General features: G+C 30.4%; 1 protein-coding gene across 1 annotated transcript; it reads right to left on the bottom strand.

Annotated features, from left to right (window-relative positions):
- On the bottom strand, positions 1–27,317 carry LOC148271353 (homeotic protein empty spiracles-like). Its single transcript, XM_088241494.1, has 3 exons — positions 27,290–27,317; positions 24,833–25,029; positions 1–380 (listed from the first exon to the last, which is right to left on the bottom strand). The coding sequence occupies exons 1-3, from the start codon at positions 27,315–27,317 to the stop codon at positions 150–152; spliced, it is 456 nt and encodes a 151-aa protein (XP_088097620.1). The 3' UTR covers positions 1–149.
- Between the last annotated feature and the right edge of the window lie 424 nt (positions 27,318–27,741).

Below are 27,741 nucleotides of genomic sequence, written 5' to 3'. Positions count from 1 at the left end.
TCGTTGACTAATACAGCGTTCATAAAACAAATCTCACAAAATGTTTTATCCGCAATTTGAATTCGAATCCACAAGAATTTACGAAAGCTAAAGAGGAAAATCATGTGACTTTTATTTATTGCTAAACCCTTCAATATGATTTTTTTCGTTCATCCTTCGTTTTCACTTTCTGTGAGACATTCGTCGTCCATTTCCATGTCTATGAGTTCTTCTTCTTCATCGTCATAACCTTGACTGTCGTATCTCTGTCCTTGATCATCATCAGTACTTGACTTGGCTCCTGAACCTCCTTTGGACTGTCCAGACTGTGATGATTTAGCCTCTTCTTCTTGTTGCATTCGTTTGTGCTTCGTTCGCCTGTTTTGAAACCAAACTTTGACCTGCAAAAAAAGATATGTGTCTGTTAGATTACATGTTTAACACAATTTTTGTATTGGATCTGATTTGAATAAGTAATTTCACTTGTCAATGACCTGCAATAGTGCAATATTATAAAGGGAATATTAAATAACATTTCATTGTGTTGAAATATATTATTAGCAGTAGGAGAAAAAACATGTCGTTATGATCGTAGAACAACGACGGAGGTGATGTTTTTTTTTTTTAATTTGCACGAGAGCAGTTTCATTTTTTTATTGACACTGTCATTCAAGTACAAAAAACCCTTTGATACTTCGGAGAAATATAAATATCGACTTTTTTTAAAACTTGGAACATAAAACCTTTACAAAACCATTTTTAGATAAAATATTAAAAAAAAAAAACGAATTTTCGCTCATACATTGTTGTTCTACGATCACTACGATTTCTTCGTAAGAAAATTTTATGCAAATAAATAACTGAAATTTGCGCCGTGTCATAAGAAATTAAAATATGCACCTACAATATGTGCATCATGAATGCAGCATTTCTCAAACTCTGACTAATATTGAAAAAAAAATACAAATGGCAAAAGCGAAAAAAAATCCCTTGTTTATGACAAAAACATGCTTACATTTCTCAAAATAGGAAAATAGGTTTCTTAATATCTCATCACAAAAATAATTATAACCTAATGAATAACTATAACCTTATAAATAATATAAAATTTAAAAATAATATATTATTACGAGTATAACAAAATAAATAATATGATAAAAATATAATTATGGCCTGTTAAAAAAATAACCATAAATATGCATAACGTCGTGTTTAAATTAAAAAAGTTTTTTATTTATTGTTTGTTGTAACGATCATATTATTACCGCCACAGACAATACAATTAGGCTACCAATCTTTGGATTTTGTTTTCTATGCCAAATACCTATCTACAAATCGGCGAATCTAAGCTTTTCTGTCATTGATAGGATGTAGACAAAAACGGTTCGCTCGCTGGTGTAATTTTCAAAGCAAGGGCTGCCTTTTGGCGTAAGTGACTTTTATTTCTTTTATGTAGCAAGATCCACTGTCTCTAACCTTCCTTTTAATCTTTGGTTGAAATTTACAGAGCCCTTTTTATTGTATTCTTGCATTTTATTTTATTTTATATATATTTTAACGAATGCATATTTTAATACTCGAATATATATTTTGACATCCCGCGTCGCCATGTTGTTTTAATTGTTACCCGTTTTTGTCAAATCCGCAACTTCTAATATTTTAAACATACGAGTACATAGACGATTTAAATATTTTTATTTCAGATGAAGTGATTTTATAACTTAGATTTTTTTTCACAAGTTAAAGTTCATTCACCAGTTTAGATAGTTAACATTGAAAATCTTAGAAATTTGTAGAAAAAGGTAGTTTATTTAAGATATTTGAAGATATTTAGATTCTAGTATTAAAGTGTAAACCTATGATTAGGTATTATTATATTGAAAATAAAACACATGCTTTGCAGCATGTGTTTTATTTTCAATATTATGTCGCCAACATATTTCTGTGTTCTGTATGTTAAACTTTGAGACTACGTATCTTCGTCATGCTCTAAAGTTATGGCCTAGCCGGTGGCGGCTTGTTTTATCAAGAAAGGATCGCAGGTTTGTGAAGCCATTTTTTGACAAATGCTTCCAATGTTTAAATTAAGTGTTTTTATCGATCCTTCCTGAACTTACCGTCGCAATATATTTACTCAATTGACAAGGAATACACTTTGAGAATCATACTCTGTTTCGGCTATTTATTTTAATGATTTAAATATAATAAGTATTCAATTCAAAACTTGCTTCTCAAAGTATAATCCTAAATAATTAAGAATACTCCCGATAAATATTGCTGTCAGTTATAATGTTTTGGCGATCATGGGTCGTTGTATTTATAATTTCAAAGAAATGATGGGGCTGGATTTCATTTTCGGGAATTTAATAAAAAAACATTTATAGAAAATTATAGTAAATTTTAGAAGCGCTGTAATGCATTCCCGCGCCGCCATTTTGAATCCAGTTTTCCCGCCGAGTGAAACAAAACCGCGGTAAAAAGCGCATCGCGCGGGGGAACATAACCCGTGGATACAGGGGAATAGGGACCAGTTTCGCACTTGCGGCGGGTGCAATTTATCAGGAGCCAAATGGCATGTGAAATGCGCAACGCTAACGTTTTTATTGTGCTGCAAAATATTCATTGAATAACAATAACTGAATATAAATCCGAATATGTGACTAAATTCACGCATTATTGGCTGCGGGCCGCGATATAAATATATCATCATATTCTGGTAACTGACAGGAATATTGCGACAATTAAAAAAAAGAACCTTGATTTTTATGAATACACGGGATCCTCGTGTTACATGGTTTTGAAATAATACCGTCCAAAGTTATTTTGTTAACATTAGTTAATTTAATTGGGTATTACCATAGATTACGTCCATTTTATCCAAATTTGAAAATGAGAAGGTACCAAAAGAAAAAAAAAAAAAATTATAAGTCATTCGAAAAAAAAAAATCTGCTTTACAAGATGCTGCAAGCAGAAAATTTTGAAAAGAAGATGCGCGTTTAAGTTACATACAGAACAGAAGAAGGTGTCGAAAATGCTTACTTTCGTCTACTTCACATTCCATTTTGAAGGCTTTTAATAAAATATAAATATTTTTTTTATTAAATTACAGAAACGATTTTTTTTACACTTCCAGGAGTTACAACAAACCCATTTTGGAATACATATAACGTAAATATGTAGAGATTAATTACGGCTTTGTAGGCGGTGCTCGTGTTAGGCCATTATAATTAACAAAAATAAAACATACATGCTAAATAATTTAAAATTCAATTATATGTGATGCAATAAAATGACAACTCAATAAAAGTAGCATAAAATATATCAGATATAAATATTGAAATATAAATTGCACAGCAAAAACACAAAATTATCGAAATATAAAAATCAATAGAAAGTAAAACATTGAATAATTAAAGTAATAAATAATATGTATGAGCAAATAACACTGAGTACTAAATGAAATAATTAAAAAACATGAAAACATCAAGATATTATATAATAAGCAAATAAAACAATGGAAGGAAAGCAGCTGGCTTATTATGTCACAATTTCGTTTCGTAACTTCGTTCGTTCGTCATATATCCATCTCACTCTAGTGCAATAAAAATCATATTTTGCTCTCGTTTCTATTTCACTAAAATGCACTGAAAGATACAAAATACGAGTATATCGGAATATGCTCAGATAGAAAATTAAATTCTTAACACATTTTGATTCATTCTCACACTTTAGGTACATTTTAAAAGATCATTTGATTAAGATAAAATAATTTTTAAATTTTATAAAAATAAATTACTAAACCATTTCCTGTAAGCTGCAGAGGATTGAACGCCATGCCATACCAGTCATTTTTTCATTCGAAATTTGGGCTTCGATCAGATTCGTAGACGCCCTTTTAGACAACTATATTATCGTCATAATAAAACAAAATTATAATAATCGTACGAATGATTAATCATTACGAGTTCAACTCTCATTTTAATAAGAAGTAATTCCACAATACACATTATTACATACTAGTTATTACCCCAGTGACGATACAGTAATTTAATGTGCGTCGATTTACAGAAGGGTGGTTTAACCGGTTTCGAATTTCCACCCCTCGTAAATCGTCAGATCATCCCCTTCTATGTACAATCTTGCCACGACCCCTACGTTATTATTTGACTAGTCCTGTAAGGATTTGATCCAATGGTGTGTTTCCGTTACAAAAACATCAATATCTTAAATCTACAAGCAGGGATATTAAACATTTTATCGACAAGACACCAAATCTAAGTAATTCGTGTATTGTCATTCCTTTCCACATGCAGTGGTGCAAACGGCACTACATTGGTATACCAAACGCCGCGTATCTTGAATTTTTTTTGTTATATATGGAGAAGATAATCAGTTTTACGATTAAGATGTCAGTACAAATACTAAAAATATTAAAGTGTAAAAACACCCTCGTATTTAATTGATACTTTTCATTATTAAAGTATTGTTTTAACCTAATATTACCCTTTTCTTTTTTATACTTAATATTAAAGTGAAAACAAGATGTGCAAGAAATTGTTCACAGACTACATGTAAACTCTGCTCGACTGGGTCTTAATATTAATACCAAAAAGACTCAGATTATGTGCAACAAATTCTGTCCAGATCCTGGTCAGATTCTCCATAATAAGGGGCAGAGGATCGAGAAAGTTGGTAGCTTTAAATACTGGAGAGTTCACCCAAATGAGGATGTGTCTTGCACAAAGAACTCGCAGCCCGCCTAGGAATTTCTGGAGCAACATTGAACACCATGCGTCCTCTCTGAAACTTTAGTCTATACTCGGCCAAAACGAAATGCCGATTATTCAACTCCTGTATAATGCCAGATCTATATAAATGCGAATCCTGATACATAACCAGGTGTAGATAAAAACACCTTACTAGTGTAAAATTATCAAGTAGGAATATTGTAATACCCACATTAATATTATAAATGCGAATGTGTGTTCATTTAAATTATAAAAATACGTATATAGTTTTATTCCACTTTTATTTATAAATTTTTACCAGTGACCGGGTTTCGTCGTGACCGACATCGTCAGACTGGTGCCAGTCTGGTGCCAGAATGACGCCAGTCTGACGATCTCGGTCACGACGAAACCCGGTCACTGGTAAAAATTTATAAATAAAAGTGGAATAAAACTATTTACGTATTTTTATTATTATAATTAAAATGCAGTTCCACCAAGAAATGTCAGTAGAAAAACTCAGTGTGTTTATTCGTTTGTTTGTGTTTCTTTCACGTCTCAACGGAGCGACCGGTTGTCATTTTTTTGCATTAGGATAGCCGGAGAGGGGAAAAATAAAATGGGATTCTCATTTTTCATCCCGAAATATAAAAAAAAACATAGCAAAAAAATATATCTATGATATATAATCAATAAGAAACATTATTTGAAAATGAGAAGGCGGTAAGGCGGGATGCCAAAAATAATTGTTTTGAGATTCATCCTTTGAATTTCTATAATTGACTTGCTTTATCTATAGTAAGTTTAGTTTGATTATTGTTTTGGTTTTGCTGTAGGATTTTGGATTTGTAAATATGATAACGATGCTACGTCGCAATAGACTAACGGATCGTCGTATTTTTTTCATAGCAATAGTTGGAGGACCTGCAATCGATACCAGCTTCTTTTTGTACCGAGAAAATACATTATTCCATAAGGAAAATTCTCATCACTAAACGACAAAACTAATTAATTACCCAACTTATTTTCACTATAATACCACGTGAGCGAAGCAGCGGGTAAAAGCTAGCACATTAATAAAAATAATAAAAGCAATATAATCGACGTTAAGGTTACGTAACTATGCAATGAATTTATACACATTCTAATTGAAATTATCGTTAAATACTTACAAACTGAATTAATTATGCTTAATAATTACAAGTTATAATTATATTAATATATAGATTAAATTTAATATCGGTTATAAGATAGTATTAAATATTTTAGCAAATCGTTCGTAATTAAAATAAATAATTACTATCTTGACATAGGTATAATAGAAACATGTTGTAGTTGAGTGATTAGTGTCGCTGACTCCAAAAAGAAAGGTCCGAGGTTCGAAGAATTGTAGAAGTATGTATGATTAAAGATAGACGAAATAAAGAATTTTTGGCCCTGTGAAGTGATAACTAAATACAGCCAATGGCGTAGGCTCAATAAACGTATCATCATCATCATCATCATCATTCCCTTTCCACTGGGCGCTGGTTTGGTACACCAATCGCAGCATATCTCGATCAATTTTGTTACATGAAGGTAAGGTGATCAGTCTTACGCTTAAATTACCAGTCCAGGGACTATGAAATATTCTAGTGTGCATACAACCATTTCGAGAATAGAACCCGAGACCTCTTGTGTGGTAGGCAAACGCGCTGACCATTACACCACGAGGCCTAAATGCATAGACGTCATTTTTCCCTGCTCAAATATCTAACAAATTACCATGGTGAAATATATTTCTTGTTATTTTCTTACGTGTATTTTGAATTTGAAAATAGTAAAATCATTTTTCTTTTTCGAAATTGATCTCCATATTTGTTCAAAAACCTATTTATGTTCATTTTGTGAAAACATATAGAAAAATCGGGACATTATCATATAAATAAATCAATTTCAGCACCACAAAAGATGACATAATAACTGTTTTCAATAAAATGAAAATTTATGATTCGTGTTTTCTTCAAGAGAGAAAAAACTAGGTAAAAAACCATCAAATTATAATTTTAATGAATATTTCGGTAGTCAGATGGCAGAAGGGACTATCTGTATTTTTTTCTGTGTTTTAGTTTTAAAAAGTTTAAATTAATATTTCAGTAAATACACATAGAAAAAAGAAAAAAAAAACAGCGTTAGTTAGAATGGTATTTTATCATTGAAAAATAATTCGAAAATATTTTAGTTTGTAGATTAGTCATGAAATTAAGTCTTATTTCAGTTCTCATGAACATTTTTGAAAATTACAGATGGTCCCTTCTGCCATCTGACTACCGATTTACATGCTCATACGTATAAAAACTGAAGAAATATGCGTGTTTTTGTTATTTTTATATGAATTAACTACCTTCTAAAAATTATATTTATGAAGTTATTATACTTAAATCTAACAAGAAATAACCCTAGACCATTAATCACGAGCCTATCAAATAATTTACATACTTGATGATGTATACGAATTTATAATCCCTTTATTCATATGGTTTAATTAAAATACTGTTCTCTATTCAAATATCTTAATTAAAATTACAATTTCTATTTCAAATTTTATTCCAGTGCAGCGTCTTTATTTTATATTTACGAGTGAACGCGTCGCTTTTTAGGCATAAACGTGATATTTTGAATGGGGTTAGTTTGAATTAAAATATTCACACCCGCCTTTAGAAACAATATGGGGCTCATTATGTTCCTTGGTTATTCGAGGGGTTGTCTTATCAGATGTATTATTTCAAATTAATTGTTTCATGAATAATACAAGTCTGTCTCGTTTGTCTAATCTTTTAACAATAATACAATAATAATTATTTTCACAGCTGTAAAATGGCCAATATTGCAAAGCCTATTCTACCAAATGAAAAAAAAACATGTTTAGGTTTCATAGAACAATATAGAAAGAACTATAAAAATAAAACACGTAGTTTTACATAAATAAAATAAAATATCTAACTATAAAATGGATACCAAAAATTTAAAAAATGACAGTAATTTAAAAAAAATAATAAATGTAAACAATTTGTATAGGAACAATAAAAATTGAATGAGTTTTTACAGGAAACACAAAATAAAATAAATTGTATTATATTCATATTCATATAATATTGCAATATTTTTTAAGAGCCATTTTGGAAAAAATACCACAAATAAATAAATAAATATAATTTATAAATTATCTACATAATAAAAACTGTTTCAGATAGCAAACGAAATTATTAAAGCAGCTAAAACGGTTTATTTCAAATATTTTTTACTGGTATGAAAAGGATTGAATCAATAGGTACAACAATAAATTTAATATCCAATTACAATAATTTTTTGAGAAAAATACTTTTATGTATCGTATTATCAGCGCTACGTTTTTCTTTTAATTTTGGAATTACTTCGTGTGTGATGTCACAAGATCTCTTTGGTGAGTTCTGCTGATTGGTGAATTGGTTTTCCGAAAACCGGATAACTATCACAACACTCTATCATAGTTTCATTCGGAAGAACTAGTGACGTCGTTCAAAGTAATTCGTTTTTTGTTATACGTTTTCCAGAAACTTCACAAATTATTCGGTAGTAAGATGGTAAAAGGGACTATCTGTAATTTTTAAGGTTTTTTAATTTTCAACAGTTTTAATAAATATTTCAGTAAGTACACATATAAAAAACATCATTATTTTAAAAAGTAGCTCATTATTGAAAACTGAATCAAAAAATTTAAAATGTTTTAGTTTGTAGCTTAAATCAAGGTCTTATTTCTCTTCTGAACATCCTTAAAAATAAAATTGGTCCTTTCTGCCGTTTAACTACCGAATTAATGTTTTTATTTTTACCGCGCGTAAGAAATATTTTTTTATATTCAATTTCCCGTAGCCTTAAATGATCTACTTTTAAAATGTCTTTAATAGCAAAATAAATCAATATTTTAACATAACCACTTACTGATTTTTCTGTGTCTACCGATACGTTAGAACTGTATTGTTTACTCCTCTCGGATTTGAGGTAACAATTGACGACTTCAGCAATAAAACCTGAAGCTTTTGCCGTACTTCTAAAAATTGAAGCAAATGATAGAATGAAAGAAAATTATCTTTATTTTCCTATCCAAACCTAGTGGTGCATAAGACACGGCTTTGGCAATTGCAACGTATCTAGATCATTTATGTTACGTGGAAGAAAAGGTAATCAGTCCAACGATTCAAGTGTCAGTCCAGGAGCATTGAAATACTGCATTTTGAAAAGCAATATTTCACGTTCACCCTGCCAGGAATTGAACCCAGGACCTCAAGATCAGAAAGCAAATGCGCCACTACACAACGAGGTTGACTTCACTGTTCAGGATTTTTACCTGAGAGCAGCCATCGAGTAAAAAACGCTCGTCCACGGTTCTGGTTCTTTTTTAAACTCTGAACTGTCTTAATATGAGAGTTGTAGTATGAAAGAAAAACTAATGTTTAAACTTTCATATTTTCCGCACTCTGAAGTATTTTTTCATTCATTACTTCCCTTTAGCACCCAATGGTGCATAAATCGCTGCATTGGTGTACCGACCATAGCGTATTTTGTCATTTTTTTACCATGTGAAGCTAAGATGATCAGTCTTACGCCTCAGGTGCCAAACCTGGGACTGTTTAATATTCTAATATAAAACATTCCTTTAAATAAATATTTCATGTCAACCATGTCGGTAATTAACGCATGCTCTTATTTGAATTGTTTTTATAAAATTTTTTATTTTTATTGATTGAGTTTTTAGAGATCCTCATTATTTTTTTACAGTATTATTTTTTGTTTTGTCACTCTACATACACATATTTTTTTATTGTATCTTATATTATGTTTTTTTTAAAGGTTTTTTTCCAAAAATGTTTTGTGCTATAAATGGTTTTTTTTTACGTATGCCTTTTATCGTATATTTTTTAGTATGCTTCGTAATCATTTTATTTTTACTTCATTCTTTATTGGGTTTATAAATATGTTTTTTGCTTTGTCTATTAGTATATTCTTTACTGTGTTTTTTTAGATGAATTTTACCTTGTTTTTCAGTATACTTTCACTGTGTTTTTCATAAATTGTTTGACTGACTTAGAACGCGGTAAATAACTCAGACAGTCAAAGCAACTTTGTATACATGTAAAATGTTATGTAAATGATAATCATATAATACACTGATGGCCTAAAAATATATGTATTTGTTTTAGCTTTATCAAACTTAAAGAGACAATTATTCTTTTTAAAAATTTAGTTTCTTGTATTTTCATTTCTTTTTAATGTGTGTATTTTTTTCATTTTTCATTGCGTTTCTATATTTGTAAATTGTTTATAATCTCTGAATATGTTAAAGCCTTTTGGGCGTTAAAAAACAAATAAATATTAAGTAAATGAAAAAAATGAGAAAACAATATTCTACGCCCATCCTTCCAGCTATCGAACCCAGGACCTTTAATAAATAAAATAATGTTTGAAAAATCAAACCCAAAGCATCTTATAGACTTATTATTAATTATAAATTGATTAGCATTTACTATCAGTTTATATTTAAATTATCCATACTGATAATACTTAATCATAAATTTTGCTATCATAATATAAATGTAATAAGCACGTAGGTGATAATCTTTTATTGTTGCTTTTAATGGTAAAAGGTTTAGCACCCCTCTCAATAAGCAACGCAAACAGCCATTTTCGAGGGAAAACATTCTAAGTGGAAATTTTTCATACCTCCCGCCACTTACCAACAAAAATACAGCTGTCTCCCTCGGACTAATGGGGAAAATTACCTCCCCTCAATGTGCGCGAGCGAGAGGAAGGCAATGAGTGGGGTTCGTTTAAAGGAGCTTTTCGCGCCACTTAGACGGAATAAATTTACTGGTTCAATTTACAATATTTGTTGCTCTTTGCAGGGGTAAAAAAGCATCGATTCGCACATAAACTATTAAACTTATTTTGACAAGTTTAATATAATTTGTCGTGGAAAAAATACTAATTTACGAAAGAAAATAAAAATTATTAACGATTTGTCAAATTTGAAACACCAAATGACCGGTTTTATCACCTTTGTAACATTTTCGACTATATACAATATATTGAAAATAATTTAAACAACACTGAGTATGTAAACACACGTAGTTGGCCGTGTATCATTTCTAACAACAGGTCCCGAAGGACAAAAATTCATAAATAAAAATAAGAATAATAGGTTTTTAATAATAGTTTAATATTTTTGTATTCTTTATGTTTCATGCGTAACTTTTGAAATATCAACAAATAAGTTGATAATGTTACATCTACCACAAACAAAAATAGTTGATATCAAAATACTAAACATAATATTTAATTAGATATTGGTATAAGTAGGTACATATCGTTTTACATAATATATTTCCTGTTTGCATAGAAGTACATCAGGCGCGTGCGGTGAATATTGTCAGTAGGGAAGCTAACAAAAAAAATCATGTTCTTATCTTTCGTAGGTATGATGGTATGATCAATATGGCATGAAATCACATTTGTAAAGTACGCATGAGGTATTATATCAATAATATGATGGTTTGTAAGTTTTATATTACAAGAATAATAATTTATAGTTGACCTTCTGTAAGTAAACGGAGCACAGAAACAAGCGCGTCTAGCTGTGAAGATGTACACATTAGGACAGTACCCAAAACTTATGATGTTCTTAAATATTGGCCAAATAACAATGATACGCAATTCTATCATTTATGCAACATGCTATTAGAGTCTTCTTTTCTTTGCATTACACGAGTTGGATGCTCTTATCTCTACGAGTCTCGTGGAACAATATGACAACGTTATGAATCTCAATACGCGTGAGCGGAAATTCAAACATTTGTAGTACGACTGGACTCAAAATAAAGAGTTGTATCCAGATTTCAGCGTATATAACGAATACTATCAAGGCCTAGGTGCCTTGATTTTCAGAACATTGACATGGGAAATAAGCATATATAAATACATGTATGTAAACTGAAAACATGTAGTTATTTTTAAAAATGTATTTATTATTTTTATGACAATATTAAAAAACACCTTTTTTTATTATTTATATATCATTGATTTATTTATTTACGGACTCACGCGGTTCATTTAATTCAATAAATACATTATTTTTGTACATACGGGTATGATAAAATTAAATAAAAATAAAACCAATTAAAAATAAAGAAATTACTACTTAGAGCATGCATGCCATAGTTTGTGCTGTGATAATTGAGGAAATAAAAAATTATGTTTTCATTAAAACACATATTTTGTAATTAAAGAATAAGTAATACATAAACAGACAACGTTAAAGAGTAAAAGTAATTTACATTGAGATACTACTTGCCTTAACAATCATTTTTAAATTATAAAATTTATTTTGGAAGCATACATGCGTAATGACGTTAAAGTATATGTTTGAAAATGTCGACCACTGACAACTGAAATTCCACAAAAGTTTAGGGGTGTTTCATCCCCTATCATACGAAGGGTGAGTATGGATGACAGCCAATAATAAATTGAGTTCTGCACTCAATATTCCAACAATGGGGTTGGTAGAATAATAACGCGAATTTGGAGGGGGATGAATAAACAAGGAAGATTATACACTTAATAAAATTATTCCAATTATCCATTTATAAATCAGTGGCGGAACATACAAAATAAAAGCTTATATATTTAAAAAAATACTTATCTACGTTTTTATAATTTACAGAAATATTTCAATTTAAGTAGGCTGCAGTTTCAACCTAATACGTATCTCTGATTTTTAAGTCCGCGACACTACTACTAAATCACAAACTGACTTGGTTTCAACTATCATCATCATCATCATTCCCTTTCCGCACCTATGGTGCACAAGGCACTGCATTGGTACACTAATCACTGCGTATCTTGATCATTGTTGTTACATGGAGGTAAGACGATTAGTCTTACGCTTCAGGTACCGGTCCAGAGACTGTGAAATATTCTAGTGTGAAAACACCCTTTTAAATAAATTATATTATCTCAGTTTCAATTTTCTATGGCTGGCTGCTTACATCATAACTGCGTTCAATTGATTATAAAACATAGTTTTGAAAAAATATACGGGTAAAAAAATATAATTGGCTAGTAAAATTGTTAGATGATTTGTATATATTTAATATTTTCTATAATGCTGTTCTTTTCGCGTCATATATTTGTAATAAAAAATATAATTAATCACCCTCAAGGCTAACTTCAAATTATATATACCTCTCGGTACGTATTTAAAATAAACCATATATTTTTATTACATGGCTTTACAAGGATATATTATCTAAACGTAAGTACGAGTTACAAAGAAACAAAGTTTAGAACGTTTTTCTGAAAAGCTTTTCGGGAAAGTTTTTTTCTGAAGAGAATAAATAAAATAGGAATATAAAGCATAGTTTTCTAGACACAAAATGTTGAATCCTTTATTTTTTAAAGTATATGTGTGTGTGTATAAGAATGAAAATACTTATATTATAAACTAATTACTGCATTCAAATAAGCTGACACGAGTCACCCTTATTTGCACCCCTAGCCCTAGAATGATCATACCGAATACTAACACCGATTACCCCTTAGAATTAATTGCATAGAATTATGATTTCATCATTGGGTGCTTTATTACTCCTATGTACCATCAGTAGGCCTTAGAATCACATCTGTACCATAGATCGTTGGACATTAAGTGTATTCTTTATTACTGACAATTTATAAATAGGGGTTCAATTACCCGTGGGGTTGGAACCACCACATAAAAACGCAATTGTAAATTTTGATGCAGTTACCAAATATGTATTATTTGTCCAAGCGAATGAAGTAAACAGTTCTGTGTGTGAAATAGAACCAGAAACCTAGATATAGATGGGTGATCTCAAATGAAAGTCCTGAGTAGGGAAATCGAGCGGAGATAAATTCGTCTGCCTTGTTATGAAGAAGTTGGCGCATTCGTCCACGAGTTCAAATCTTAACAGGGTAGATGTTAAATATTGATTTAGAAGATTGTTTAAACTGCAATATTTCCATCTTTTTTTTAGACTGACACTTGAAGCGTAAGTAACTGAAGCTTCATGTAACAGACGATCGCAATATACTGCACTTGATTTACTAATGCAACACCCTGTTAACCACTGGGTGAAGATGAAATGAATGAAATAAAATACCGCATTTTCCAACGAAGATTTGAGTATCCAGATCTTTGCAAAATACACATTGACAGAAAAATATATTTTTTGAGAATGAATGACGCAGTCGTTTAAATGCTTTCAATTAATTAAAGAATATTAAGTAAAGTAACACATATTTTTGTTAAAAAAAAAAGTCAAATCGCGTTTACTCTTACCTTTGTCCTTGGCTCAACAAAAAAAAAAAAACAATATCTATGCGTTGTGATTTTTGTTATTAAGTAAATATAAAATATGTGTGTTTGGAGCATGACATAAGGTACACTGCAGATTTTAACGCTTAAATATTTTATTTTACAATATAAAGCTTCACGAATTAAAATAAATTAACGTTTATTTTATCATTATTTCATATGATTTGTCATTACTATGAAATGATTAAGGAATCTCTTTAATATTAATTTTCATCAAGTGAATACTGCTTCCGCCTACATCTAGCGATCCGTTAATTCTTGACACACTTTAATATATTAACTTTCAGCAATAATGTGATGTAATTCAAATGTAATTAACGCAAAATACGATGCTAATTGAATAAATGGATACCCACAATATAGCCTACATTTGTAGAATTCAATAATATATTAGCTCAAGTCGCAATCCAAAAAAAATTGCCTCATTTATGAGATACACCAATATTTTTTTTTAAATTTCCTCATTATTCCCCTTTCTGCACCCAGTGGTACATAGAGCACGGCAATGAATCGGCTTGTGCTTCGGTGGCTAGTGTAGTGGCCTTACGGAACAGAGGTCGAAGGTTCGAGCCGGAATCCACCACAACTGGTTTTCTATTGTTTAATAGTGAGTTACTTACAATTTGTTGAAAACGGCCCTCAAAATTGAAATATTTGGGTAAATCACAAAAAAAAAAATACAAACTAAATGCAGCATATTTAGATCATCTGTTAGGTGATCAGTATTATGCTTCAGATGCTAGTTGAGAAACGTTGAAATACTGATGTGTTAATAATCTTATAAATTAATAATGTATGTTCATCACCAGAAATCGAACTCAGGACCTCAAGAAAGTAAGGTGAACGCGCCAACCACTTATCTCCACTCGTTTCCGTATTCATTTACCTGAAAGTAGCCATCGAGTTGGAAACACTCGTCCAGGGTTTTTGTTTTATTCAACACGCTGAACTGTATTCTTCACCCGCTTGCTTTTTTTAAAAATATTTTTTTTTTTCATTCCAGTAAAATGGCTATATAGTGCAGAGATAATTCTTTCATATAAACATAAACATAAAATAAAATGCTATATTTGCAGCACTTGTGGTTGTCTTAGCATATCCCGCCATCGCTCGAACAACGGTGAATAGATCCACCCTGCAGTAGCTTGGAGAATTTCGTTATTAGAGCTTATCAGGCGTTCCTATAGGCTCCAGGGTCTTTAGCGAAGTAGATTTTTATAACAAATACGTGCATGTTACACATAATTAAAAATATTTCTTTGAACTCATTGGAATGATTATGCAATGGTATCTCGGTAATCCGGCAAATATCGGAACAGAGCAATGCTGGATTACTGGAAATTACTTATGATGACGCATTTAAACGCCGAAAGTTATGTTTTATAGTAAAAAAATATGCGTGTTATACTTTGTTATACCGTAAACAAGAACACACGTGCAAGTGTTAACATAAACTTAAACTAAAACTACAATAACGGAAAAAACATTTTTACAATAGACTGTACTACTGTAGTTTTGTATCAATGGCCACCCGCTTGGTAGCTGCCAGAATTAAAACGCCGGACTACTGGCAAGACCGGAAAAGTGAAGTGTCGGATTATGGAAGGAGTACTGTATAATATTAATTTATTTCTCGGCCAAATAAAAAAGTAGGCAACTTTTTAAGTACGTGGATACTTTTTATCACCATTTTAACATCACTTCTAAAATTTATCTTGTTTTTGACTTGCTTCGATTGAATCCGAAGCCAGGAAGGCAAAATCCATTTGAAATTGATTTATGAATAACATTGATAGATTTCCATTTGCCTTCTTGATGAAATATAGCGCTGTGTAATTATCATTGTTGGTTAATGTCAGATTTTTTTTCACTTTATTCAAAACCATGTATGTACTTATATTTGAATATACACTTCGCATTGTGTACCTATATTTTCAACTTTACATCGTCATAGATTATTTTATTGCCAATTGGAAAAATCAATATGTGTATACAAATAAACTCATATCGATACTAGTCTTCAATGGGAAAAGGGAAATTAATGCAGATAACATCTAGTCGTTTGGTTTGATATCTCGAGGTTTGGATTTGGTAAAAATATTTACCGTCATGATTGTTATATTATTTCCTATTTTCCTGAGAGCCACGTACCTACATATCAATTTGTAATATGTATGGTCGAAAAGTTAAACTTACCGTCTTAGAATCGTCAAATTAATTTCGTTTAAAAATCATGTTCAAGCTAGGACTTTTGATTTTAATTACAATCTATTGGAATTTTAAAACGTTTTGAAGATACTGTTTTTATCATGGGAGCCTATTTAAAACACGAAAGAGAAAGATTGTAATTTCAATGTAGCATTGAACCCGGAGTAAAATGTCGGCGACACTTATTGGTTAAATTTGATGACGCCTGAAATAATGTGGTGAAAACGCGTATCCACAGGTTGGTCTACCAGTCATCCCGAGGGAGATAGATATGGTAGGAAAATACTGTCTCGGTATGTCCCGATGAAGATAACGTTTGTAATGGTGGCCCAGGAACGACTCATGGTACCTGTAGATATAATGTATATTTATATATATATGTATATATATATATATATATATATAAATAAATATTTTTTATAGTTATAAATAAAACATTGAATACAAAAAGTACATATTATATTCCCAGGAATTTTCAAAAAAACTCACTTGGGACGGTACAAAAAAAAAACACTTTGTGACAATACATCATATCATACACAGTTAATACATCCAAAATAGTAAGAAAACATTTTATAAGAAACATAAAACACAGTACTTTACACCATCTATGTAAATCCCATTAATAACTATCACTATCAAAATGATTTAAGTAATATTTTTTAATTACGACACTTATGTATTTTCTATTCGACTTTTCGTGTTTTAGCTCATCGGGCAGTTTATCAAATTCGGAATGGCCAATATTTTCCAATAACCTTCGGCCAAACTTTGTTGAGCGAAACTTAGAGACATGAAGATTTCCCAAGTAACGCGTATTGTAATTGTGAATATCATGACCAAATGTGTATTTTAATTTTGAATGAGCAGAAAAGTTTATGAAATTCAAAATAGTATTGGTTATGTCATGCAGTGGCATATTATTGTTGAAAAGTGGAACAATTCTGTCCATTATCATTTTCAACAGGTAGCTCTTTTTATCCCACTCTCTCTTTCATGTTTCAAATTAAACTTTTTGCAACATCCTTAAATATTAAACTCCAATAAAAATTCAATCAAAAAATTATCTTGGCGTTTTAACTGTTGAATTCTTTACATTTTAATGAGCCTTTGGGATTCAGTATTCTTCTTTTCAATTAAACTTTTCTTGAATTCCTGACACGGATATTCTTATCATTATTTACGCATCTTACATTTAATTGCATTTTAATCGGAGCAATTATAAAACCTTAAACGAAACGAAAGATGGTCCGTATCTATTTAACACTTTTCTTTTCAAAATTAATTGAAAACGCTTGAAGATTGATAAACGACTTGTCAAAATGTAAAAAAAAGATATTGTAGCTCGTAATTGTGTTAAAATACTACGTTGTTTTTAATATCGCGTGATATTAATTGAATCTTTACAAGCAAATTTTATCATATATGGAAGCAAAAATGGCAAATTCCCGTTTTGGTGTTTTCGAGAAAAATATCAAAAACTGCTACACTAATGCCAAAGGAGTCTTCATGTTACAAATGATTTTTTACTGAAATTAAACTTTGAGGTACTTATACAATAGCTTTAATACAAACACGAATTCAAAAAACTTTCTTAATATTTGTATGACACGGTCATTTTGAAAATTTCAAATTTTGGTCAAATAAAATGGCTAATGGATATTGCTATGTTTGCTTCCAAACACTATTTTCAAACCATCAGAAGTATGATTTTAAACTACATTTGCAACTCAACTCATGATTTTTATAAAAAAAAAGTTGATAAACTACAGAATGACATCATAACCAAAAAATATATTTTTTGGAGGTTGCTCTCTTTGCTGCTAATGCCCTCATGTATTAAAATAATATAAAAATGTACTTTGCTTGCTTACATTATACTTTTTTATTTATATTCATATTTATTTCCTTTTGATGGTTAGAATAAATTACATTTGTTTGTCAACAATTATTTTAATCGCATAATACTAATTTATTAATCTGTGACATGGTTCAGCCGGTGAATCTCACCCACATAATAAAGGTTTTAGCTCGTTAACTTCACAAGAGTCAACAGATGGAAAAGTTAAGGGAATGTGGATGTTCGAACATTGCCAGAATGATGAATGTTACACAGTGAGTATAATGGCCGCTGAAACCAGCAAATGACAGGTCACAAGCCCTGAAAATGCCCGACTTCCATATTTCCTTCTTAAAAACGTTTTCCCTCTTCGTTACGACGAAAAAAAAAATATTTTACCCTTTATTCTTCCAGGAATTTCAGCATATTTCGACTCTTTTTGCATTAAGCTATTTTTAATTCGTTTTTTTAACGTTTCCAAAACAAACCATATTATAGTTTCAAAATTTACCAAAAATAAAAGATTTGTAGGCGTTTCCTAGTAATAGTAATTAAATCTTACTCACATCAATATGGGTTTCAGCTCTTTAACTTTATTTTACTTAAAATAATACATTGAAATACCATAAATAATGGCTATTTACGTTGAAAATTTATCTTTTAGACCTAAGATTTACGTTGGTTTAGATAAATAAGCGGTCAACCATCGATTTTCAAAATTTTGTAATGTTTAGGTATGTTAAATATCTATGCAAGAGGTCTCGGGTTTGATTCCCGAAATGGTTGACACGAAATATTTATTTAAAAAAAAAGGGTTTTTACACTAGAATGTTTCATAGCCCTTGGACTGGCACCCAAGCCTAAGACTGATTATTTTACCTTCATGTAACATAAATTATTACGATACGCTGCAATTGGTGTACCAGTGCAGTGCCCTATGCACCATTAGGTGTGGAAAGGGAATGATGATGATGATTAAATATTCATAGTTTAGTCATCTTCAGTATGTATATTTTCTATTGTTTATTTTTTAAATCTTCATACCAATTTCTTGTTTTTGTCTCAAATTTAGTGCAATGGCCAAAACACCGGTTTCGATTACGGTAATTTGGGTTTGATACCAGGCGGAATTACAGTAATTATAATATTATTTTCGCGAACTTGGGAAAACAGCATAATATTTTTATGAAGCTGTCAAAAGTTTGTACATGCAATCATTTTGTAGGGGAAGCCAGACTTATAATGATTTCCGGTAAAATTAAGCTTATTTATATCCGATTTCAAGGCAAGTAGGTACCTAAAACGCAAAAAATTACAAAACCTCTGTAAGTATTTTGCAATCAATTAACACACATTTTTGAAAATAAAAGCGGGTGTAATTTATGAACAGGTTGCTACAAAATGACTTGACAGTTTATTATAACGAAAAGCTTACCTACAAAATTACAAATAAACAATAAAGCCACTTAAACAAGTTAATAAGCTAATAAATAATCTGTTATTACAGAGTTAAATGGACCTTGATGGATTCTTGCCATTATATTGAAATCATTTATTTAATTTTTTCAGTAGGCAGTTATTTTTAATAACGTTTAATGACAGAGTTGTTTGGATAAGCGAAGCGAGCCTGTGAGGCGGCCATTTTACTTTTGCAGTTTGCGAGTCTGGCTTGTAGATGGCGCAAGCCATCATACATTGTAATATTTGATATAAATTTTGGACGTCAAATATGAGGTGTTAATTTATATATTTATATGAACTTATTTTTATACAACACTGTTAAAATAGCTTACATTTTCACGTCTCTTACCTTACGAAAGGTTGAAAGATTTTAAGTCGTGATATCATAATGAAATATCAATAATTGAGGATGATTTATAGGCATAGCGATATTTTCACGAAAATAACTTCAAAGACTCCAAACAGTAAAAAAAATAACACATGTTTATTTAATAACTGAAACTAGTTTTTGCATACTTACAAAAATCAATGGTTCGCTTCTCGCTTTGCCACAAATTGATTCCCATTTGTATCATGCTTGTTAAAATATATCTAAAGATAAAAATGGCCTCCACAAGGGTTTAGATATTACTAAGGCTGTTGTTTGATGAAATCAAAAGAAATCATATAATTGAGCCATTTTAAAACGCCATCCTTTAAAAAAAAAGTTTTTTCTTAAAAATGTAATTAACATATAACTACTGTACGACCGACAGATTACGCTTCATGAAATTTGGAAAGAAACATTGGTAATTATTTAAATACAAATAATTCAATAATAACAATAAAACAACTTTGTTTTTAACCACTTCTTTTTTTTTCTACCAACCGTTTTCAAAGCTACACATGCTCCTTTATCAAGGTATAATAAAGTTACAAATCTTATCCTATTTTATTTGAACAGTGTCTACTAAATATTAAATCTAAGCATATGGAGCTAATAAGTAAGGTAAGTGTTAGAGTCGCTTTGAAACCGGTCGGTAAAATAAAAAAAACCTTAAAAACAAAGTTGTTTTATTATTATTATAAATAACCACAAAGATAGAGCTTCAAATACAAATCTAATAATTAAAGTTAAATTTGTTCCTAAGCTTTCAAGATTTTTTTTAAGTGCAAAAGAAAAATTTCAATTTATTGAAAGAAATAAAGCATAAATTTGCAAATATTTCGTGGTATTTTTCTTATTCTAGGTTAAATGTTGCTTTTGATGATCGTTTTCAAAAAACTAAAATTGTACCACTTTCAATATTTTCAACTCTTTTATAAGGATTTTTATTTGTTGTTTTCTTTAGGTAGAATATTTTGACTAAAAATATCAATTTCTAAAGCATGTTTTTAGACAAACGTTAATCAATTAATACATTTCTAATTAGGCAACCTGATCAGAAAAAAAAACCCATTCAAATTTCGTTATTCAAATCAGAGTTTAATATCAATGGTAAAACTCGTATTCTTTATATCGAAAGTTGCGTAGATATATATTATTTAATCGAAAATAAAAAATAGCACTCCAAAAATAGTACGAATAAAAAAAAACTGACTGCGAATAAACGCTTTATTTTAGATTTGAGATCTAATCAGGCTTACTAGAGGTCAATGTAGATATGGTGGTCATAAAAAGGGTAATAAAGCCGTCGTAAATTTCTAAATTTTCCCATAAATATGATGTAATCCTTTTTATTATGCTCGCAATCTGCTTGTTTATTTATTAGATTAAATTTAATAGGAATATTTGCTACAAGTGTTTTTGTATAATTACGCATGTAGGTAGTCGTTTACACGTGAAAAATCATTGCTGTGTCATTTTAAGTTTCAATATATTTATTATTTTTTCAGTCAGAGGCCGTGCTAGATCGTCTACCGTATCTGTCGCAAATGAATTATTGAAACGGTCCAGATTGTATATGATTTCTTCCAGTAAAAACTTTAACTGCTTATTCGGGGCGAATTGCTATCCCGGTAATTCAATTCCCGTAAGCTTGAACTGTAAGAACAGGTTTTCAAATAAACTTTTAAGTATAATACTGGAATTGAATATTTCAAAAGATGGGTTGACTTTTTTTTAACTTATTACCTTATTTGAGACGTGTGCGATCTGCCACTGATGAGATAGTGTTCAGTGTAATAAATTAATCTCTTTTTTATTTGACACAATTTGAAACATAATTTGAAATTCATAATTTGCTGACAAAATTTTAATGATTTGGAGATCTTTTAGATTACCTTAAATTTAATAACTTTTATTATGATCATTCCCTTCCGCACCTTATAATGCAAAGGATACTGCATTCGTACACCAATCGCAGTGTATCTTGGTTTTTTTTGTAACTTCAAGGTAAGATGATTAGTATTACGCTTCAGGTATCAGTCCAGGGATTATGAAATATTCCAGTGTAAAAACTCCGTTTAAAATTTTTCATGTCAACCATGTCTAAATTGTTTTTAAATATTCGACGTATTAAATTAAATTAATTTAAAAAAATCCATTTTTATATCACGATCAATTTAAACACCACTGATTTTATGATGCCTAACATCTTAAGTGTGTAGCCAAAGTCATGGCTTTAGCAAAATTTGCTTATTTTTTAAATACTCAATGAAATATTACATGCCTTTTCAACAGAGATTAGTTCTTTGAGAAAATAGAAGTCTACTCATTTACAGAACTTATAATTTAATCTGTCATCGGCAGGGTACTGGCATTGATACAGTTGCATGAATGTAATTCGGCATATAAATCAACTTATATTGTAACTTCTCTGATTTCTTACAATCCATCATACATCAAACTTGTAGGGGTAATATAAGGGTGTGTACTCCCTGTAGGGTAGTTTACACCGTGACTGCCATCCCCTAGAGATCTTAGCCATTTAGGGAGAGATTGCTCACTATGTATAACGGAATAACCAAGGGGTAGGGAAGAGACATAATTGCTCGATCACTGACAAAAATAAATACATACCGTGAAAATCTGCAGCCCAATTTAAAAATAAATAATGTAATGAAAAATTATTTAACGAAAAATATAGAACTACGTAACGTATGTATGAGGAAAAGTCAGACTGCGTTTCTTATTAATGATTTATTTTAATGTAAATGTACTCACTCACAGGTAACGCCTTTGTGAGATTTTTTGTTTTTCGTTTATGCGAAAGAGAATTTTGTTTTATTCGTAACATTTATTATAAAAATCATAACCATTCCCTTTCCGTACCTAATGGTTTATAAGGCACTGCATTGGTACACCAATCGCAGCGAATATTGATCATTGTTACACGAATATAAGATGATCAGTCTTACGCTTCAGGTATATAATTAATACATTATATTTATTTGTGTGAAATAGAATCAAAACCTTTAACAATTGTTTTCGACTTGATGGCTACTCTCATAAAAATCCTGAATAAGGAAGTTGATTAAAGATAAATCGATAACGCGTTGACCTTCCACCCTTGAGGTCATGGGTTCGATTATTTGCAGGGTGGACGTAAAATATTGATTCAAAAGGTTTTTGAACTGAAATATTTCGTTGCTTCTGGACTGGTACCTAAAGCGTAAGACTGACCACATCACCTTCATGTAACAAATGATCCAACTACACTACATTTGGTATACCATTGATGCGTATACCATTGCGCTCTATGCACTAATTTGCGGTTATAGGGATGATGATAAATATTTACGTTTTTCTGAAAAACTACCCTTAATTTTTTTAATCAAATTTATTTGGGAAATAACCGTTTTAAAATATGTTATTTTAAAATAAATAGTTCGCCCTATAAAAGGGTTAATAATACCAATGTTTCTTCTAAACTACTTCCATTAAATACTACAATTTAACTCATAGAACCCTTCGTTAACTTAAAAGCCCCGGGGAACATTTTCTAGGGTAAAACGTTAACATTCGTACTAACGATGCCACACCCTAAAATTAAGCGTATCGTGAGCCTAACGACGAGTTACAAAGTGGTGAGTTTTACCCCCGTTAATTTAATTATTCCGTTTGATTATTTCGCCCTTATGGTGGAGTATTTAAAGAAGTTAGACGCCCATCCAATAATGTTGTAACCGGCAAAATTGAAAATAGGAAAAAATATTAAAATAATTACATATTTCAAAACAAATGTTCTTTTACGAGTAAGAAACCATTTTGAGGACTCAAAATTTTGTTTAGAAAAAAACTTGACTGCAGAAATTTTTGATGAAATATTTTTTAAGTACGAACATTAATTCGAGTAAACTTGATATGTCGCATAATTTTATTAGAAAAATCCAAGCAATTCCATGAAAATAAAATGTATTTCATGCGTACAAACATTCAGCCAAAGGTTTTTACAAATGAGGGTTTTAAAAAGGAAAATTGTGAGATTTTGCTTCCCTAACTCGATAGAGAATGCTTAGTTTGCGGTGTCAAGTAGTGTAATTGAAATCTGTTTTTGCAAGATTTAGAGACGGTTTTGAATTAGGCTATTATTTAGATAGGCAGATTTTTTTGTACAATTTACTTTGGCATTAATAACTAATTTTCCGGTTTTGGTAGAGATTTCAAAGATTCCTCCTAGTCCCCTTAAATGTCAATATATAATAGAACTAGATTATTTTTTTACCACAACAGGCCAGGAGGCTCAATATCAGTGGTGAATTACCGCACAGAAAACGCAGGCTTGAAAAAAATCAAATATGATTTTTGTGTTCTCACAGGGAATCGAACCCGGAACTTGCGTGGGTGACTCAAGGGCCGCTATGTATCTATATCATCATGTTACCATAATATATTGAGGAATGTTATATTTGCTTATTTTTTTACTGCCAACTTTTTGTGCCGTTTAATCATAATCATACGTTTATTACTTGCTTAATGTATTCTTTTTGTGGACTGTTTTTTCATTTAATTTTTTGTATTTTAGTTGGGCCTCCTGGCCTATTTTGGTGCAAAAAAATCAATAATAACAGCGACTTGCAAAATAGAATTTTAAAACAACTGGCATATTTTTTTGTTTAGTTTTTTAATAAGAAGAAATATTTGCGTTCTCATGATTTACCATTTAAGTGCCATTTTCAACAAGTTGTACATAACTCACTATTAGAAAATGGAAATCAAGTTAGGATAGAGTGAGATTCGAACCACGGACCACAACCCAATTGAAATAAATTCATTATTAATTTACCTGTGTTTCTGTTAAGCTTAGGGACTGCGCCAGCTGTTTTCTCTCTGCACCGACCACATAGTGATTCTTTTCGAAGGCGTGTTCTAGCTTCAGGAGTTGTGAGGGAGAGAAGGCCGTTCTTATTCTCTTGGGCTTCCGGAAGGGCTGCAGCAGGAATCCGGGGATATCTGGACCTGGAAACAGAAAGTTGACTATTACTTCAGGTGAGAAACACCCGTTTAGTTAGTTGGAAATGCAAGAGTTATAATTAAATGAGTTAAAAAAATAGTTATGATTTTATGCATCATCAAGGTTGATGGACACTGCAGTGTGATCCAAATCGTCGCAAAAGGTGCGAGTAGCACCCACAAAAATAACTTATATGATTCGGCCAGATATCGGATCCTGCTTCCGCGATTCGCGTATTTTGGAGCTAATAAGGAAGTTTAGTGGTTTTTGTATTTTTTTATTACAAAAATTTATATCTATAAAAATGCTATCAAACAATTTTTTTTTTTTGTAATCGTGTTATCATTGCTATGATTTTTTTATGTTTTATAATTTTGAAATTACTCCTCCTGTGACGTCACTAGTTGTCGTCGGTGAGTCGTCCTGACTAGTGACTTCCCAAAAAACAAACTATGAGTTTTTTGGATAATGTCATAACAAGATGAAATGCGTCACATTATACACTCTTATATATTTAAATAATGAAAGTAGAATTAAATCCAACAAAAGTATTTTATTTTGGATACCTTAACAAATGTGTCTACAAATTGCTGTTTACACGTGGATAATGGTCGAGTCCGGGGACAAAACGATATTGTATTGTCCACGTGTGAATGCCTATTAACTGAAAATCTGAACTAAAAACTAATTAGACAAAGAAAACCAAATAAACAGAATAAAAAATAAACGAATTCAGAAAGTTACTGCTTATTTGAACTTGATTATAATCGTGGGACGATTAACTACATGAACGGTAATAATACTTAGCATTGTCGCATAGGGTACTTAAACAGACACTTAAGTTAAGATTTATTTAATTTTAAAAGGCAGCCAGTATTTCAGTGTTGCTATTAAACTGCGAACCTCCTGTTTTGTTTAACATAAATCTAATTGTTAACTGTCGTCGTAAAGTTTATGACATCTTAAAATATTCAACATTTCTCAAGTTACAGGTACATACATTCACGTTAAACGCCGTTTTAGTATGAAATGCGACCCGAGTGCAATTTTTATTCATTATTTACCTAATGATTAACGAAAAAAAATGTTTTAAATAATTAACTTTTTTAATTATTTTAATTTACTTTATGTTTTATTTTCTTTTTTATTTCACTGTGCATTGCGCCTGAAATAAATTCACATGACATTTTTTTTTCTGTAGAATTGATTTGAAATTTTCGATTTACTTTGTTTTATTTTTTATCTTGTTTTAATTACATTTATGAGCACATACTATTTAAATATACTCATATAAATGGCTATTATATATATATTTTTTTTTAGTTCTATGATTAACAAAATATATATTTACAACACAATATTTACATCTATACTTATTCTAACATTATTTATCACTATTACACGTAATATCCTCATTCATAATATTCACTGTTTCATATGTACATTTTCATTAATTATATTCACTATTTACACCATATATTACCTAATATTTTTACATATATACTTTTTACATTCCTCAAATAGTTGTATTCCCTTGTACATAAGGCAGTTCTGGGACATTGCTTTTGATTTCTTTTCCAGTCATATATTTTTAGACATATTCTTTATTTTAATAGTATTATTTTTCTCTATTTTCTTGCTTGAAAATAATGTTATTTTAAATACTGTTATCTGGTTTTGTTGAGTTTTTTCTTTTTTATATTCTTAATAATATTTTTAATTTTTTAAAGCATCAAAAATAAAATTATATACGTTAATTATTTTATATGTATACAGTACTATGCCTGTACTCTTTTATTTGATTCTTAATGACAAACTATTATTTAATAGTTTATTGGGACAAAATATGTTTTAATACTTTGTTTTCTTTTTATATTACATTGAAATAATGGGTGTATTTTATATAAAATATAAAAAAATATTTATATTTTTAGGATATAAGGACTCAAAGTTTGAGGCTTGAGTTGGAATAAAATAATACACCACAACCGTGCATGTGTCCGGACGGACGAAGAATACAGTTTTGTGTGTGAAATAGAACCAGAACCCTGGACGTGGATGAGTTTTCGTCCCGATGGCTACTCTCGTGTAAAAATCCTGATAAAGGAAATGACGAAAAAAAAATCCACCTCGTGGTGTAGTGGTAAGTGTATTTTCCTACCATTCTTGAGGTCGTGGGTTCGGTTCCTAGGAGGATCAACATAAATAAATTGTTTTCAAGGTGGTTTTACACTACAATAATTCACTGTCCATTGACTGGCACTTGAAGTATAAGACTGATTACCTTACCTTCTTGTAACACTTGATCGAGATACATGGCATGCACTTTACAAAACTGTGCCCTATGCACCATTGGGTTCGGATGAAAGAACGAAATAATTATTATATTTATTTTTAGTTTATTCAGATAAAAAATACACTCGTAAGTATTCATACAATATTACTACTAAATACATTTTTTAAATATAAATTTAATTCATATATTTACATTAACGTTTCCCATTACGTGAAAGAAAAAATAATTATTGTGTGCATAATGGGGAGTGACGTCTTACAGTAATTTGTTTTATTTTTTATTTTTGATTAATATTATTTTTAATACAACAAATAAATTACAAAAAAATAAACAAAAGGCGTTTTCAATCAGTGCTACACAAAATAAAATACACAAATATTTTTTTCTTAAATATGTTACATTTCTGACTGCATTTATTTATTTCATTTGTTCATTTCATTAGAGA

The sequence above is a fragment of the Micrasema longulum genome, unplaced genomic scaffold, assembly GCF_059751315.1.
Source record: "Micrasema longulum isolate JH-2025_06_02 unplaced genomic scaffold, ASM5975131v1 h1tg002916l, whole genome shotgun sequence".
In the NCBI taxonomy this organism is placed as follows: Eukaryota; Metazoa; Arthropoda; class Insecta; order Trichoptera; family Brachycentridae; genus Micrasema; species Micrasema longulum.
Note: the sequence above shows the minus strand (reverse complement) of the source record. Positions and strands in the feature narration are given on the sequence as shown.

Bases quoted from the DNA above. Each gene is read 5' to 3' on its own strand.
- LOC148271353 (XM_088241494.1), bottom strand. From the start codon at position 27,317: ATGTATCTCGATCAAGTGTTACAAGAAG. The intron at 25,030-27,289 runs GTAAGGTAATCA...TCTCACCTGAAG, and splicing joins CGATCAAGTGTTACAAGAAG to TAATAGTCAACTTTCTGTTT. The intron at 381-24,832 runs GTAAATTAATAA...CTTTTTTTGCAG, and splicing joins TAAGCTTAACAGAAACACAG to GTCAAAGTTTGGTTTCAAAA.